Raw genomic sequence first — 19,882 nt, 5'->3', positions numbered from 1 at the left:
GTTTTTGGTTTCAAAAAGGTTGGTGACCCCTGTACTAGGGCATCAAATCAGTGTCAGTTGAGTCGGTCCATAGGTTGCCTGTAGGGATTTTTAATGTCCAGCAGATGTCAGTATTTAGTGACACAGTATCGACACAGTATCAATACAGTTTTGCAATGTGTCGAAACGCTTCATGACGCCTCATCAACCCATCACTAGCAACCACCATAAACAGCGTGCATGATCAGCTTCATGTTGTATGTGGCTTTTGCTTGCTCACGTAGGTGACAGCAACGCATACTTGGTCAACAACCGCACAGGTTACACTGACGGTGGTGGTATAACATTTTTTTTTAACACTCTTACTAATAATGCGCCACACTGTGAACCCACACCAAACAAGAATGATAAACACATTTTGGGAGAACATCTGCACTTTAACACAACATAAACACAACAGGACAAATACCCAGAATCCCATGCAGCCCTAACTCTTCCGGGATACATTACCAAACCCCGCCCACCTCAACCGACGCACAAAGAGAGAGAGGGGGGGGGGGGGTTGATGTGTGAGGGAGCAGGGTTGGGGTGGGGGCGGGGTTTGGTGGTAGCAGGGGTGTATAATATAGCCCGAAAGAGTCAGGGCTGCATGGGATTCTGGGTGTTTGTTCTGTTGTGTTTGTATTGTGTTAAGGTGCAGATTTTCTCCCGAAATGTGTTTGTCATTCTTGTTTGGTTTTGGTTCAAAGTGTGCCGCATTATTAGTAAGAGTGTTAAAGTTGTTTTGTATGGTCACCGTCAGTGTAACCTGTGTGGCTGTTGACCAAGTATGCCTTGCTGTCACGTACGTGTGGAAGCAGAAAATGTATATTGTATAACAAGTGTTGGGCCGGCACGCTGTTAATATAGATTGTAGAAGGTGCCAAATGTAGTACCATCATGGTACGCCCTTATTATAGCCGTAAGGGTGAAAATCGGTGAATATTAATCCCGGGGGAGTTTTCTGCGAGAGAAACTGAAATCCAGAAGTCTCCCGGGAAAATCGGGGGATTCAGTAAGTAAGCCGCTGAGCCGCATCAGAGTGATCAAAGAGCTGCATGCGGCTCCGGAGCCGCGGGTTGCCGACCCCTGTACTAGCACTACAATATTTCTATCAGGAACAGGAAAGAGTGACCCCAAAATGCAGAGAACAGCAGGCGGAGTGCAGGTAAAAGTATAATTCAAGTACAAAACCTAGTGCAGCTGGGTAGTGCACACAAACAAAGAAACCATGTACAGACGCTTGTGGAAATCACACATGAATACCTTAAGACAGTGGTTCTTAACCTGGGTTGGATGGAACCCTAGGGGTTCGGTGAGTCGGGCTCAGGGGTTCGGCGGAGGTCGAGACACACCCGACTCATCGTGTAAATAAAAACTTCTCCCTATCGGGCGTATTACGGATACGACAACAGCAGAAGTCAGACTGATTTGCAGGTGTGTAATTTGTTGTGAGTTCATGCACCGTGTTGGTTTTGTTCTTTGAACAAGGTGATGTTCATGCACGCTTCACCAGTAATAAAACATGGTAACACTTTAGTATGGGGAACATATTCACCATTAATTAGTTGCTTATTAACATGCAAATTAGTAACATATTGGCTATTAACTATAACTAATTAGATTACCATAGTAACTAATTAGATTAGCGTAGTAACTAATTAGATTACCATAGTAACTAATCAGATTAGTGTAGTAACTAATTAGATGACCATAGTAACTAATTAGATGACCATAGTAACTCGTTAGAAGACCATAGCAACTAATTAGACGACCATAGTAACTAATTACATTACCATAGTAACCAGAGGTGTGGACTCGAGTCACATGACTTGGACTCGAGTCAGACTCGAGTCATGAATTTGATGACTTTAGACTCGACTTGACAAAATGTAAAAAGACTTGCAACTCGACTTAGACTTTAACATCAATGACTTGTGACTTCACTTGGACTTGAGCCTTTTGAATTGACATGACTTGACATGACTTGCTACTTTCCCCAAAACCCAAAGATGAAAAAGTTATTCGGGAGCGCTCCGTATTTTTCATTGTGTACTTGTCTATCAGCGTTGCGTGTGTCAGCTGGTGTGCTCTCAGTACAACAGCCAATCAAATTAGATCTACTTTGTTTTCATCACACAGCATTCATCCAATCAAATTGCAGGACAACCAACGAAGAAGACATGTCCAAACCACACGCCAGTGAACAAAAAATGATACCTAAAATAATTTCGTTTGGGTATAAAAATTACGAGGTGGTCAACACAAAACGGTTTGCAGTATGCAACACATGCGGTTCGAAAATTACTGATGGAGAGGCAACAACTTCCAACTTCGTCCGGCATTTGAAGTTGCACAAAGAACGGTAAGTTTTGAATGTAAGATAACGTTTATTGGCTAAGTAACGTGACTTTTATTTGCTGTGTAGTTAAATCAGTGAGGCTGTAAACTCACTGCTAACGTTATAACGTTATTGCAAACACGGGAATCTGTTGCAGTTCACTACCTTATTCATACTTTTTGTTCAGTGATTTTTTTCAAGCAGGGTTACGTTAGTCAATATATCACACGTAACGTTAGACGGCGGTCAGCAGCACCGCGTATTTTAGCCACCTAAAAAAAGACAAAAATAGTAAAATAAAGGTCAGTTAAAATGTATACTATATTATGAATATGTGTACCGTTTTAGCTAGCTTTCTGACATACTGTTGGTTGTTTACCTCAGTGGTCCCCAACCACCGGGCCGCGGCCCGGTACTGGTCCGTGGATCGATTGGTATCGGGCCGCACAAGAAATAATTTTTTTTCTTTTCTTTTTTTAATTAAATCAACATAAAAAACACAAGATACACTTACAAGTAGTGCACCAACCCAAAACAACTCTCTCCCCCCTTTTGTTCTGGGCATTGAACATGAAGACTCTTCCTTCACTGTTCCGAGTGGCCATGAGAGTCTTGGCAGTGCCTGCCTCCAGTGCTCCAGTGGAGCGAGATTTCAGCCATGGTGGCATCATACTACGCCCCCATCGTGCACAAATGACTGACAGACTCTTGGCTAATTTGGTCTTTTGCAAATGCAATGCAGCATAGGGCCCTGACATATAAAAAGTACAACTTTTTTGTTATGTTCACGTATATGTCATGTTTTTTCAATGTTAACACTTTTGTACAAATAAGTACATTTGCACTTTATTTTTCAATGTGTTTGTTCTGTAAAGGAATGAGTTAATGTTTAAAATGACTGGTTAATAGTGCTATTATAAAGTGCAATGTCAGCACAATTTTCTTTCCTGCAATTTAAAATGCACTTGTTTTAATAAATAAATACAGCGTTTGAAAAGCATACACAATCTGTGTTAATATATTAGTCTGTGGTTAAAAGGACTTGAAAGGACTCGAAACTCAAAATGCAGGACTTAGGACTTGACTTGAGACTTTCCAGTCTTGACTTTGGACTTGACTCGGGGCTTGCCTGTCTTGACTCGGGACTTGACTCGGACTTGAGGGCAAAGACTTGAGACATACTTGTGACTTGCAAAACAATGACTTGGTCCCACCTCTGATAGTAACTAATTACATGACCGTAGTAACTAGTATATCATGCAAAAGCGCAGATTCCAATCATTGAAATACTTTGCATTAGGGCTGCAACAACTAATCGATTAAAATTGATTATAAAAAATAGTTGGCGATTAATTTAGTCATCGATTCATTGGATCTATGCTATGCGCATGCGCAGAGGCTACTTTTTATTTATTTATTTATTTATTTTTTTATAAACCTTTATTTATAAACTGCAACATTTACAAACAGCTGAGAAACAATAATCAAAATAAGTATGATGCCAGTATGCTGGGGTTTTTTTTATCAATAAAATACTGGAAAGGACAGAAATGTAGTTTGTATTTTTTATCCGATTATTAATCGATTAATCGAAGTAATAATCGACAGATTAATCGATGATCAAATTAGTTGTTAGTTGCAGCCCTACTTTGCATAGTTCAAGACTTAATTTTGTTTTGCATATAAGCTGTTAATACATCTGTTTAAACTGCAGTGTTTTTATTGTTTCTTTGCACTTTTGTTTAAGAAGGTCTTAACTTGATCGTCAGTTAAGTAATGTACAACTCGACCTCTGCCTACATGTTCAATATTGAAGTGCAACTTTGTTTGTCAATACTTTATTATTATTTTATTTATTGTTATGGTTGTGTATATTTGAGGCCCCCCACCCCCACCACCTATCTCCTCCTTAAGACGTTTTATTCCTTTTGGTTGTAGTTATTCAAGTGCAAAATTTTGCTAACAAATTATATTTTATCGTTATTATTTGTTTGTTAAATTCAACTTGGAGATTTACACGTTTTCATTCCAATTACAATGTTAAAATACACGAGAAATGCAAGTTTATTGCATTAATGCATTATTATTATGTGTTATCATTACATCAATGGTTAATTTGGTGTCATAAAAATAATGGTGAAGTCAATTATATTTATATAGCGCTTTTCTCAAATTAGTAACATATTGGCTATTAACTAATTATTATTAAGTACTTATTAATGCCTTTTTCGGCATGGCCTTATTATAACCCTAACCCTCTAACCCTGGCCCTAACCCTCTAACCCTAACCCTAACCAAATAACTCTAAATCAAGTCTTTGTTACTTAGAATATGTTCCCCATACTAAAGTGTTACCAAAAACATATAACTTTGTCCTGAATTTGAAAAAATACAACATTTAATTTTTCACTAAAGAAGGGTTTGGTGAATGCGCATATGAAACTGGTGGGATTCGGTACGTCCAACGAGGTTAAGAACCACTGCCTTAAGAGAAAGCGATTGCAGCTATTTAGGATACAACACTTCTCAGACGGCAAGAGAACTTTCCAATGTCCAGGTCAGCTGTGATTCTACTTACCGAAAAACTTCATTCATTTGTCGAAGGAGTGACAACGAGAGTGCGTGGATGTGATAAAATAGGTATTACCTGACCGTCGAGGGAAGACTACGGAAAACGGCGAATGCTTTTGGACTGGCAAAGCGGACTGTATCAGTTATTGTCCGCCATGTATGTCACAGACTCAACGTCTAGGTCCAGAGTATATAAAGTCACCAAAAAGGAATGGACGATGAAGGTGAAGGCAAAAGAGTGAGGAGTGTCCTGACCACATATTTAGATCCCTAGATTGATTGATGTAAAATGGTATTTATCACATTGTTTACTTTCACATGTCCATTAAAGATTTGATTAATTTATGATGTCTCAGGTGTGATTCACTACCATAGGGCCCCACAGCACACTGGATTCCAGTTCATTGAAATACCACAACACTGGATATTGTTCAGATAAGTTACATTTATTTTAAGAACTTGCACACAAAGCAACACTGGAGGTGACTATGACGTGGGCATTTCCCGTGCATGCGTACTAGGTCGCGTTGCGCCGGCTGACGGAGGGGGGGAGGGGTTGTTAAACGACCATTGTGTGTGTGTGGACAAGGATAAGGTTAGGTGGGATTTATCCTGGATAACCTCAGGGTGTACCCCGCCTTCCGCCCGAATGCAGTTGATATAAGCTCCAGCACCCCCCGCGATCCCGTAAGGGACAAGTGGTAGAAAATGGATGGGATGGAACCTCAGTCGACAAAGTGTAAATGGGGCCTTAAAAATAATATTGATCTCGAGCAGGGGTGTCCAAACTATGGCCCGCCGCCGTCTTCAATTTGGCCCGCAAGACGTCATGAGATTAATGAAGAATCTGGCCACATTTTAAAAGCCAATTTATATTGTCACTATCTTGTAAACAGCATGAGTTATTAGTGCTTTAGACCACTTTTTTTAATGCTTTGAATGGAAAAGAAGTGCAGCATTTACAGATATGACCCAATACGAACAACCTTACCTAGTCATGACGCAAAAAAAAATAATAAAAAAAAATCGAACCAACACGAAATGCCAACAGACATTGTCACACGTAACACAATATAACACAATTTGTGGATATTGTAAAAATCGTCCATGCACCATAAAAAAAAATCATAATTACACGCATTACAAAGCAGGATGCAAATCACTCGCCACAGTTATCCATGTTTGGCGCATTTTAGCTGCTTGATATTTCTGATTGATTACAAAACTTTAAGGAGGTCGTCACAGAAGTAAACAAGGTAGGAGTCCAATTTTCACATACTCCTAATATCCATATATATAAATATACACACACACATTTATGTGTGTATATATATATATATATATATACACACATAAATATACATATATATATACATATATATATATATATATATATATATATATATATATATATATATATATATATATATATATATATATATATATATATATATATATATATATATATATATATATGTATGTGTGGGGAAAAAAATCACAAGACTACTTCATCTCTACAGGCCTGTTTCATGAGGGGTTCCCTCAATCATCAGGAGATTGAGGGAACCCCTCATGAAACAGGCCTGTAGAGATGAAGTAGTCTTGTGATTTTTTTCCCCACACATACATATATTGCGCTCTACTACGGTATCGAGCACTATTTTTTGGATAACCTTATTAAGACATATATATATATATATATATATATATATATATATATATATATATATATATATATATATATATATATATATATATATATATATATATATATATATATATATATATATATATATATAAATATATATATATATATATATATATATATATATATATTTATGTGTGTGTGTGTATATATATGTACATTTATATATATATGTGTATATATGTATATTTATGTGTGTGTGTGTATATATATATATATATATATATATACACACATAAATATACATATATATAAAAATATACATATATACACATATATATATACATATATATATAAATATACATATATACAAATATATACATATATATATATATATATATATGTATATATATACATATATATGTATGTATGCGTATATATGTATATTTATATACATATATATATGTATATATATATATATGTATGTATGTGTATATATGTATATTTATATACACATATATATATATATATGTATATATATATATGTGTATATATATGTATATTTATATATACATATGTATATATGTATATTTATGTGTGTATATACATATATTTATATATATATATATATATATATATATATATATATATATACATATATATATATATATATGTTTAAATATATATATGTATATATGTGTATATATATGTATATTTATATATACATATATATGTATATGTAAATATATATATATATATATATATATATATAAATATATATGTTTAAATATATATATATGTGTATATATATGTATATTTATATATATATATATGTATATATATATATATATATATATATATGTAAATATATATATATATATACGTATATATATGTGTAAATATATATATATGTGTATATATGTATATTTATATATATATATATGTATATATATATATATATATATATATATATATACATATATATGTGTATATATATATATATATATATATATATATATATATATATATATATATATATATATATATATATATATATATATATATATATAGTTATAGTTATAGTTATAGGTATAGTTACTAGTTAGTTTGGACACCCTTGATCTAAAGATTTGAGTGTTGAAAGTAAAAAATAATGATATATATTGATATATGACATATATTTAACACTTTATTGAGTGAGGGCCTTTTGAATCCCTAAAAACTGTCGTTATTCAAAAAATAATAATGAATCAAAGGCAATGTTGTTATGATTTTTTTTACCTGTTTATGGCTCCAAATACTACTATCAAATATTCCATTTTGAAAAATTTGGGGGGGGGGAATATTTATATTTTGTTTTTTTGCCATAAAAAAACAAAAAAAGGACAAATCTGAAGTTTATGGATTTATGGATATTTTAGTGTTGAAATAAAAAGATAGTAAAACAATTGATATGATAATATTAATATAATATGGGTACCCTTTTGGGTAAAAATTGATCGCAGCCCTAATGGTTACAATAAATATTGTATTGGTTTTGAAAATGAAAAATATCAAAATGACCCCAACATGCTTTTATTTTTTTCTCCGTCTGATCTACTGATCCCTGGTCCGCACCATCCTTTGTTATTAAAGTCATTAGGATTGTGTGACGGGAACTACTAAAACATTACAACACGGCGGCACTGCCCCCTGCAGGGTCAAATGAAAACATGTGTTCCTCTTTTTCTTTGCAGTCCACGAGTCTGATAGAGCTGGGGAACCCTTCCCAGAGTCTGGAGAACGTGTGTCGCTGGGCCTTTCTGCAGCAGAAACAGGACACCGGGGACGCCGAGTATCACGACCACGCCATCTTCCTCACGCGGCAGGAATTTGGACCCACGGGCATGCAGGGTAATAATGGACATCGAAAGGAACGTATGATGCATCCAAACAGAGTCGCCTTTCCCTTCCGCCGCCTCCTGCAGCATAGTGCAGTGTGGGGCCGGCGGTTTTGCGTGCATCAGAGTGCACGCTAACAGGCGGGCCCTAGGGAGAGGCCATCTAAAGGCAGTGGCCGAGCTACACACAAGCCCTTTAGCTGCCCTTGGGCTCAGCCTTTTGCAGCAGAAAAATCAATAGAGGGAACAGGGCCAGGAACCGCTCCGCAATTAGAGGCAGCACAGGACTCGCAGGGAGATGAAGACGCTCCAAGGCGCTTTTAGGTTGAGACGCACAAACGTACACACGCACGGGTTTGTGTTTGTGTTTGACTGAGAGCGACAAAGCACTTTACGTACGCCGCTAATGCAGTTTTAGTAGGGATGTCCGATAATGGCTCTTTGCCGATATCCATACTTGCCAACCTTGAGACCTCCGATTTCGGGAGGTGGTGGGGGGGCGTGGTCGGGGTGGGACGGGGGCGTGGTTGGGGGCGTGGCTAAAATGGGAGGGGTATATTTACAGCTAGAATTCACCAAGTCAAGTATTTCATATATATATATATATATATATATATATATATATATATGTATAAGAAATACTTGACGTTCAGTGAATTCTAGCTATATATATATATATATATATATATATATATATATATATATGTATATATATATATTTTTTATTTTTTTTATTTTTTTTTTATTATATATATATATATTTTTTTTTTATTATATATATACAGGTAAAAGCCAGTAAATTAGAATATTTTTGAAAAACTTGATTTATTTCAGTAATTGCATTCAAAAGGTGTAACTTGTACATTATATTTATTCATTGCACACAGACTGATGCATTCAAATGTTTATTTCATTTAATTTTGATGATTTGAAGTGGCAACAAATGAAAATCCAAAATTCCGTGTGTCACAAAATTAGAATATTGTGTAAGGCTAGTACAAAAAAGGGATTTTTAGAAATGTTGGCCAACTGAAAAGTATGAAAATGAAAAATATGAGCATGTACAATACTCAATACTTGGTTGGAGCTCCTTTTGCCTCAATTACTGCGTTAATGCGGCGTGGCATGGAGTCGATGAGTTTCTGGCACTGCTCAGGTGTTATGAGAGCCCAGGTTGCTCTGATAGTGGCCTTCAACTCTTCTGCGTTTTTGGGTCTGGCATTCTGCATCTTCCTTTTCACAATACCCCACAGATTTTCTATGGGGCTAAGGTCAGGGGAGTTGGGCGGGCCAATTTAGAACAGAAATACCATGGTCCGTAAACCAGGCACGGGTAGATTTTGCGCTGTGTGCAGGCGCCAAGTCCTGTTGGAACTTGAAATCTCCATCTCCATAGAGCAGGTCAGCAGCAGGAAGCATGAAGTGCTCTAAAACTTGCTGGTAGACGGCTGTGTTGACCCTGGATCTCAGGAAACAGAGTGGACTGCTGCACAGCAGGCCAGCAGTTAGCCGAGTCCGGAATCCATGTTGAGGCACTGAGTGACGTGCCTCAACTGGCTGCTGATCACCGCACCGTCTCTTCTCAGTATTTGAACGGCAAATGTGAAAATTCAGCAATTTTGAATAAAAATAATCTAAAACTGGTTAAGTTAAATGGAAATTAACTTTATAGTATAATCACTGGATACATATAACAATTTAATTAATTTTTTTCCTTTTTACATTTTTTTTCTTTCCATGATGGCAGGTGACCTGCCTCTAGTGACTGCACGTCACTGATAGTAACTAATTACATGACCATAGTAACTAATTAGATGACAATAGTAACTAATTCTCTACCAACCGAGCTATACCGCCCTAATGGCAGTAATATTTTTTATTGGCAATAATTCGTAGGTAAAGCAAAATGTGTTAATATTTGCAACCTCAATTAAAGTGAATATATTTGCATTGGTGACTACACTAAATGATCAACAATCAGGGGACGCCTCGTGGGAGACATTGTGGCTGTCTACAGTCATTCCCGTCGAGTTTGATCATGTTTATCATTGTGGTTGGACTGTAGGTTCTAGTGGTGGAGATTGACACTAAATAGGGGGAACTATTAAAAGCACATGATGCATGCATTTATCTTTACAGCTACCATAAAAAGACAAATAGAAATAAAATAATTCCACAACGTTTTAATTGTTTTGTTATTGGTCTTAATGCTGTGCAGGTTATGCCCCAGTGACGGGCATGTGCCATCCGGTGAGGAGCTGCACTTTGAACCACGAGGATGGTTTCTCCTCGGCCTTTGTGGTGGCCCATGAGACCGGACATGTGTGAGTGTTTTGCTGTAAAGTTCACTACACTTTGGACTCCATGGTCACTTCGGTCTGAATCTAAGAGAATCTTCCGTTCCTCTCCTCCCACTCATCCCCAATCTGTCTGCTTCATCTTTTCCCCTCCATTTCACCCGGGTCCTCCCTCCGCCCTTTCCGATGTTTCTCTGCAGGCTGGGCATGGAGCATGATGGCCAGGGGAACCGCTGTGGAGACGAGGTGCACATGGGGAGCATCATGGCTCCATTGGTTCAGGCTGCCTTCCACCGTTTCCACTGGTCCAGATGTAGCATGCAAGAGCTGGGACGCTACCTCCAGTGAGACACATGACTTGTATTATGTTGCATCCTACTTTTTTAAATCACTATTTTGCACAATGATTCAAATATTGGTCATGGACAGTTGTGGTTCACACCGGTGAGCGCCGGTTCGGCTTTAGGTATAGAAAACGGAAAGACTGATCAGACTATTGATAGTGTTTACTGCAGCTATTGTTTTTGTGTCATAGGTTTCATTTAAGCAAACACCCAGGCTTAATATATATATTCTTATTTTAAAAAGTAGTTTTGCATGCAATGTTACCATTATGAACTAAATAGCATGAGCATAAACAATACTAATTTGAACTACAAACCCCATTTCCATATGAGTTGGGAAATTGTGTTAGATGTAAATATAAACGGAATACAATGATTTGCAAATCCTTTTCAACCCATATTCAGTTGAATATGCTACAAAGACAACATATTTGATGTTCAAACTCAGAAACATTTTTTTTTTGCAAATAATCATTAACTTTAGAATTTGATGCCAGCAACACGTGACAAAGAAGTTGGGAAAGGTGGCAATAAATACTGATAAAGTTGAGGAATGCTCATCAAACACTTATTTGGAACATCCCACAGGTGTGCAGGCACATTGGGAACAGGTGGGTGCCATGATTGGGTATAAAAGTAGATTCCATGAAATGCTCAGTCATTCACAAACAAGGATGGGGGCGAGGGTCACCACTTTGTCAACAAATGCGTGAGCCAATTGTTGAACAGTTTAAGAAAAACCTTGCTCAACCAGCTATTGCAAGGAATTTAAGGATTTCACCATCTACGGTCCGTAATGTCATCAAAGGGTTCCGAGAATCTGGAGAAATCACTGCACGTAAGCAGCTAAGCCCGTGACCTTCGATCCCTCAGGCTGCACTGCATCAACAAGCGACATCAGTGTGTAAAGGATATCACCACAAGGGCTCAGGAACACTTCAGAAACCCACTGTCAGTAACTACAGTTAATCGCTACATCTGTAAGTGCAAGTTAAAACTCTCCTATGCAAGGCGTAAACCGTTTATCAACAACACCCTGAAACGCTGTCGGCTTCGCTGGGCCTGAGCTCATCTAAGATGGACTGATACAAAGTGGAAAAGTGTTCTGTGGTCTGACGAGTCCACATTTCAAATTGTTTTTGGAAACTGTGGACGTCGTGTCCTCCGGACCAAAGAGGAAAAGAACCATCTGGATGGGTATAGGCTCAAAGTGTAAAAGGCAGCATGTGTGATGGTATGGGGGTGTATTAGTGCCCAAGACATGGGTAACTTACACATCTGTGAAGGCGCCTTTAATGCTGAAAGGTACATACAGGTTTTGGAGCAACATATGTTGCCATCCAAGCAACGTTACCATGGACGCCCCTGCTTATTTCAGCAAGACAATGCCAAGCCACGTGTTTAATCAACGTGGCTTCATAGTAAAAGAGTGCGGGTACTAGACTGGCCTGCCTGTAGTCCAGACCTGTCCCCCATTGAAAATGTGTGGCGCATTATGAAGCCTAAAATAGCACAAGGGAGACCCCCGGACTGTTGAACAACTTAAGCTGTACATCAAGCAAGAATGGGAAAGAATTCCACCTGAGAAGCTTAAAAAAATGTGTCTCCTCAGTTCCCAAACGTTTACTGAGTGTTGTTAAAAGGAAAGGCCATGTAACACAGTGGTGAACATGCCCTTTCCCAACTACTTTGGCACGTGTTAATTATTATTTGCAAAAAAAAATAAAGTTTATGAGTTTGAACATCAAATATCTTGTCTTTGTAGTGCATTCAATTGAATATGGGTTGAAAAGGATTTGCAAATCATTGTATTCCGTTTATATTTACATCAAACACAATTTCCCAACTCATATGGAAACAGGGTTTGTACATTGTCGATCTGTCCCGAGCTTCACTTCCAGTCTTTTTCCACTCTCTGCTGCTGTGATCAATATCCCAATTGTGTCACTCACACACTCTTTCCCCAAATTCACTCCATCCATGTCCCTGTGTCTCCCAGTTCCTACGACTGTCTCCGTGACGACCCCTTCGACCACAACTGGCCGTCGCTGCCTCAACTCCCCGGGTTGCACTACTCGATGAACGAGCAGTGCCGCTTCGACTTCGGTGTGGGCTACGCCATGTGCACTGCGGTAAGTTTCAACTTTCAACTTTATTCACAATACCATATTTCAATTACAACAGTAGTGAATATCCCTTTAAGGATGGTGGTAAGTGAAAGGCTCACCCCAAATAAGCGAGAAGAAGCTTTTGGCAGGGGGGTCCAGAGGACAGTATATGCATGGAATGCTAAAACATGGTGGCAAGCACAAAAACGCTACATACACATACATACATACATACATTCAACCACGCACAACCCAACAGTAGTCTACCCCACATGAGGCATTAGAGATAGGTGGTTAATAGGTAAGATGAATACAGCATCCTGAGGCTCTCATCAAGCCGGTTCCAGATCTTTGGTGCAGTACAAGCTAGTAGACCATGTCTACCTGATATCATGTCAAAGTTACGAGTGTCGTGGGCATGCTGGGGACGATAGATAGGAACCAAGCTACAGAGCCTGAGATTCAGCCTGTGGATGACTTGATACGTTAGACAAGCATTGTGATAAATATTGAACTCTGTCAGTCTTAAGCAGTGACGTGCGGTGAGGTTGATGGCTGGTGAGGCACTGACTTCATCACAGTCAGATTTACAAACATATGAACCCTAAAGAGTATCTTATTCACCATTTGATTGGCAGCAGTTAACGGGTTATGTTTAAAAGCTCAAACCAGCATTCTTCCCTGCTTGGCACTCAGCATCAAGGCTTGGAATTGGGGGTTAAATCACCAAAAATGATTCCCGGGCGCGGCGCCGCTGCTGCCCACTGCTCCCCTCACCTCCCAGGGGGTGAACAAGGGGATGGGTCAAATGCAGAGGACAAATTTCACCACACCTAGTGTGTGTGTGACAATCATTGGTACTTTAACTTAACTTTAACTTTACACATACAAACTGTAGCACACAAAAAAGCACATTTAATTAAAAAAACGTTATTATGGTCTTACCTTTACTTATAAAATAAGTCCATGAGCCGCTGTTGTGCTGATTAATGAACCCCCTGACGAGAGTGTTATATCAACTAAGCCCTCACTTCAACTTTCCACGTGCAAGATTGAATCTATTTAAAAAAGTGTAACCGAGGGTTTATAAATGTCGCCTATACTGTATGAAACTACAAAATAACAAACACGGAGGCTCCAGTTTACACGAGGACCACTTTATTTACCTTCTTTCAAAAACCTCCGCAACGTGTCATCACTTCCGCTCTAAGCGCCTTCAAAATAAGAGCTCAAGGCATATATTGTATAACAGCACATAACAGGAACTTAACATCACAAAGAGGAAAGCCCATGAAAATAGGTTACAAAAGTTATTTAATAAGAAGCCAAAAAGTGCAAAAACAATAAAGTTCTTGTTGGAGGAGTTTGTGAATTAGGTACATCTGCAGTCTGCAGGTGTACCTAATGTTGTGGCCCAGCAGTCATTCGCAACTCCTCCAACACCAACATTATTGTTTTTACACTTTTTGGCTTCTTATGAAATAACTTTTTTAAATAGATTCAATCTTGCACGTGGAAAGTTTAAGTGTGGGCTTTAGTTCATATAACAATTCTACGGCGGGGGTGCAGGAGGCGTGGCTACTGGAGCCTAGGCCAGTGCGTCTTTTGCAGCCGTTTTATGATCGCTCAGCACAAGAGATACTTTACACACATACAGTTGTTGACAAAATACACTGTACATTATATACCTCAGCTAACTAAACTATGGAAATGTATAATATAATTCATATAGCAATACGGTCTCACTGCACAACAGGCCAGCAGTTAGCCGAGTCCGTCCATGTTGAGGCACTGAGTGACGTGCCTCGACTGGCTGCTGTTCACCGCACCGTCTCTTCTCAGTATTTGAACGGCAAATGTGAAAATTCAGCGATTTTGAATAAAAATAATCTAAAACTGGTGAAGTTAAATGGAAAATAACTTTATAGTATAATCACTGGATACATTTAACAATTTAATATATTTTTTTTTCTTTTTTCTTTTTTTTTCTTTCCATGATGGCAGGTGAGGCCCCGCCTCACCTGCCTCTAGTGACTGCACGTCACTGGTCTTAAGAGATGATAAATATGGAATAGATGTGGAGTGGGGGCATTAAACTTGGACCATGACAGGGCCCGTATGATTTTCTTTTGCATGGGTTCTAATTTGTGAAGGTAGCTAGGGAAGGTGTTACACCAGTTGACATTACAGTCGTTCAGATGTGGTTCAAAGAGAGTTTTGTATCGAGTAAGTAGAGCAGGGGTGCTCATTACGTCGATCGCGATCTACCGGTCGATCTCGGAGGGTGTGTCAGTCGATCACCAGCCAGGCATTAAAAAAATAGTCCTAAAAATGAGCGATCATAAATCTTCACTATGACGTCACTTTCGTCACTTGATTGACATTCACGGCACCCGAGGGTCTTCTGAGATGACGCTGGCTGCTGCCAGCTCATTAAAATTACCGACTGGAAGGCGAGAAACACTTTATTTCAACAGACTCTGGCGCCGTACCTGTCGTCAAAACTCCAAAGACCGACTGCACAGTTGCACAATAAAAGCTCTGCTTCATCCTGCCTGCGCTACCAAAATAAGAGTCTCAGAAAGCTGGCGTGCACAAGCCAGCAAGCTACGGAGTTTGCCGACAATGTATTTCTTGTAAAGTGTATACAAAGGAGTACGGAAGCTGGACAAATAAGATGCCAAAAACCAACCACTTTCATGTGGTATTGGACAGAAAGGAGGACTTTTTTCTCCTCCATTCGAAAATGCAGACGTTTTTAGCACCACTGTCTGATTCCAATCAATGCAAGTCATCAGAATCAGGTAATACACCAACTTATATTCTTGTCTTCATGAAAGAAAGGAATCTATTTGTAAACATGCTTGTATTATCTTTAAACACCTTAACTTGTTAATAATATTAACTATATATGTTAAACATGCTTGCATTATCTTTAAACACCTTTAACTTGTTAACAATATTAACTATATGTGTTAAACATGCTTGCATTATCTTTAAACACCTTTAACTTATTAACAATATTAACTATATGTGTTAAACATGCCTGTATTATCTTTAAACACCTTAACGTGTTAACAATATTAACTATATGTGTTAAACATGCTTGCATTATCTTTAAACACCTTTAACTTGTTAACAATATTAACTATATGTGTTAAACATGCTTGTATTATCATTAAACACCTTTAACTTGTTAACAATATTAACTATATGTATTAAACATGCTTGTATTATCTTTAAACACCTTTAACTTGTTAACAATATTAACTATATGTATTAAACATACTTGTATTATCATTAAACACCTTTAATTTATTAACAATATTAACTATATGTGTTAAACATGCCTGTATTATCTTTAAACACCTTAACTTGTTAACAATATTAACTATATGTATTAAACATGCTTGTATTATCTTTAAACACCTTTAACTTGTTAACAATATTAACTATATGTATTAAACATACTTGTGTTATCATTAAACACCTTTAACTTGTTAACAATATTAACTATATGTATTAAACATGCTTGTATTATCTTTAAACACCTTTAACTTGTTAACAATATTAACTATATGTATTAAACATACTTGTATTATCATTAAACACCTTTAATTTATTAACAATATTAACTATATGTATTAAACATTCTTGTATTATCATTAAACACCTTTAATTTATTAACAATATTAACTATATGTGTTAAACATACTTGTATTATCATTAAACACCTTTAATGTATTAACAATATTAACTATATGTGTTAAACATGCTTGCATTATTATTAAACACCTTTAACTTCTTAACAAAAACATATATTTCATAAATAAGTAAATATAAATTATATATATGAATGAGGTAGATCCCCACGACTTGATCAATTGAAAAGTAGCTCGCCTGCAGAAAAAGTGTGAGCACCCCTGAAGTAGAGCATAAAGAGGAAGATAATGACGAAGGTGAAAGAACAGGCCAACATATTTGGATAATCAGATGGCTAATGTGACATTTGAAATTGTGGTATTCGTCAATGATGAATTTTGTGGAGTTCACTGAATGTATTTCCTGCCCATTGATGTTGATATGGCAGTGCTCAGTATTTGTCCGTTTTTTTGTTAGAACAAAAATAAAATAACATTTGTTTTATTAACATTAAAGGCCTACTGAAACCCACTACTACCGACCACGCAGTCTGATAGTTTATACATCAATGATGAAATCTTAACATTGCAACACATGCCAATACGGCCGGGTTTAGCTTACTAAAGTGCAATTTTAAATTCCGCGCGAAATATCCTGCTGAAAACGTCTCGGTATGACGACGTCAGCGCGTGACGTCACGGATTGTGGAGGACATTTAGGGACAGCATGGTGGCCAGCTATTAAGTCGTCTGTTTTCATCGCAAAATTCCACAGTATTCTGGACATCTGTGTTGGTGAATCTTTTGCAATTTGTTCAATGAACAATGGAGACAGCAAAGAAGAAAGCTGTAGGTGGGAAGCGGTGTATTGCGGCCGACTGCAGCAACACAAACACGGCCGGTGTTTCATTGTTTACATTCCCGGAAGATGACAGTCAAGTTTTACCATTGGCCTGTGGAGAACTCTCCAGAACACCTGAATAGACCTTACCGGACGCCGGATAGTCGAACCTCGGATTCAGGAGGAACAGTGTGGTTTTCGTCCTGGTCGTGGAACTGTGGACCAGCTCTATACTCTCGGCAGGGTCCTTGAGGGTGCATGGGAGTTTGCCCAACCAGTCTACATGTGTTTTGTGGACTTGGAGAAGGCATTCGACCGTGTCCCTCGGGAAGTCCTGTGGGGAGTGCTCAGAGAGTATGGGGTATCGGACTGTCTAATTGTGGCGGTTCACTCTCTGTATGATCAGTGCCAGAGCTTGGTCCGCATTGCCGGAAGTAAGTCGGACACGTTTCCAGTGAGGGTTGGACTCCGCCAAGGCTGCCCTTTGTCACCGATTCTGTTCATAACTTTTATGGACAGAATTTCTAGGCGCAGTCAAGGCGTTGAGGGGATCTGGTTTGGTGGCTGCAGGATTAGGTCTCTGCTTTTTGCAGATGATGTGGTCCTGATGGCTTCATCTGGCCAGGATCTTCAGCTCTCGCGGGATCGGTTCGCAGCCGAGTGTGAAGCGACTGGGATGAGAATCAGCACCTCCAAGTCCGAGTCCATGGTTCTCGCCCGGAAAAGGGTGAAGTGCCATCTCCGGGTTGGGGAGGAGATCTTGCCCCAAGTGGAGGAGTTCAAGTACCTCGGAGTCTTGTTCACGGGTGAGGGAAGAGTGGATCGTGAGATCGACAGGCGGATCGGTGCGGCGTCTTCGGTAATGCGGACGCTGTATCGATCCGTTGTGGTGAAGAAGGAGCTGAGCCGGAAGGCAAAGCTCTCAATTTACCGGTCGATCTACGTTCCCATCCTCACCTATGGTCATGAGCTTTGGGTTATGACCGAAAGGACAAGATCACGGGTACAAGTGGCCGAAATGAGTTTCCTCCGCCGGGTGGCGGGGCTCTCCCTTAGAGATAGGGTGAGAAGCTCTGCCATCCGGGAGGAGCTCAAAGTAAAGCCGCTGCTCCTCCACATGGAGAGGAGCCAGATGAGGTGGTTCGGGCATCTGGTCAGGATGCCACCCGAACGCCTCCCTAGGGAGGTGTTTAGGGCACGTCCGACCGGTAGGAGGCCGCGGGGAAGACCCAGGACACGTTGGGAAGACTATGTCTCCCGGCTGGCCTGGGAACGCCTCGGGGTCCCACAGGAAGAGCTGGACGAAGCGACTGGGGAGAGGGAAGTCTGGGCTTCCCTGCTTAGGCTGCTGCCCCCGCGACCCGACCTCGGATAAGCGGAAGAATATGCATGGATGGATGGATGGCTGTAAAGAACTGGGACAACAGAGACTCTTACCAGGAGGACTTTGAGTTGGATGCGCAGACGCGGTACCGTGAGTACGCATGCAGCTGCGGCTTCCAAACATTTGATCGCTTGCCCGTACGTGCGTGCCGCTACGTGCATGTCACGTACGTAACTTTGGGGACTTTGGGGAAATATATGTGCTGTATGAACTTTGGGGAGGTGAACGGTACTTTGGGCTGTGGGATTGAGTGTGTTGTGCAGGTGTTTGAGTTGTATTGGCGGGTTATATGGACGGGAGGGGGGAGGTGTTTGTTATGCGGGATTAATTAGTGGCATATTAAATATAAGCCTGGTTGTGTTGTGGCTAATAGAGTATATATATGTCTTGTGTTTATTTACTGTTTTAGCTGAATATCAGGTCCCACCCGCCTCTCACAGCATCTTCCCTATCTGAATCGCTCCCACTGCCCTCTAGTCTTTCACTCTCCCTTTCCTCATCCACAAATCTTTCATCCTCGCTTTCTCGGTCCGAATCGCTCTCGCTGCTGGTGGCCATGATTGTAAACAATGTGCAGATGTGAGGAGCTCCACAACCTGTCACGTCACGCTACTCGTCTGCTACTTCCGGTACAGGCAAGGCTTTTTTTATCAGCGACCAAAGGTTGTGAACTTTATTGTCCTAAATCCTTTGAGCAAAAATATGGCAATATCGTGATATGATCAAGTATGACATAGAATGGACCTGCTATCCCCGTTTAAATAAGAAAATCGCATTTCAGTAGGCCTTTAAGTGAGAGCTTACTGCATTCG

General features: G+C 39.1%; 1 protein-coding gene across 2 annotated transcripts in view; it reads left to right on the top strand.

Moving 5' to 3' along the window:
• Positions 1-19,882, top strand: part of LOC133577040 (A disintegrin and metalloproteinase with thrombospondin motifs 2-like) — a 550,759-nt gene that overhangs the window by 472,883 nt on the left and 57,994 nt on the right. For both annotated transcript variants that reach the window (XM_061930552.1, XM_061930551.1), the window contains exons 6-9: positions 8,312-8,468; positions 10,674-10,779; positions 10,953-11,096; positions 13,096-13,228. In XM_061930552.1, the coding sequence (XP_061786536.1) occupies positions 8,312-8,468; positions 10,674-10,779; positions 10,953-11,096; positions 13,096-13,228 (540 nt within the window). The remainder of the gene's footprint in view (positions 1-8,311; positions 8,469-10,673; positions 10,780-10,952; positions 11,097-13,095; positions 13,229-19,882) is intronic.

This window comes from Nerophis lumbriciformis, linkage group LG36, assembly GCF_033978685.3.
Source record: "Nerophis lumbriciformis linkage group LG36, RoL_Nlum_v2.1, whole genome shotgun sequence".
Classification (NCBI taxonomy): domain Eukaryota; kingdom Metazoa; phylum Chordata; class Actinopteri; order Syngnathiformes; family Syngnathidae; genus Nerophis; species Nerophis lumbriciformis.
The sequence above is the reverse complement of the archived record's forward strand: the minus strand, read 5'-3'. Positions and strand labels throughout refer to the sequence as shown.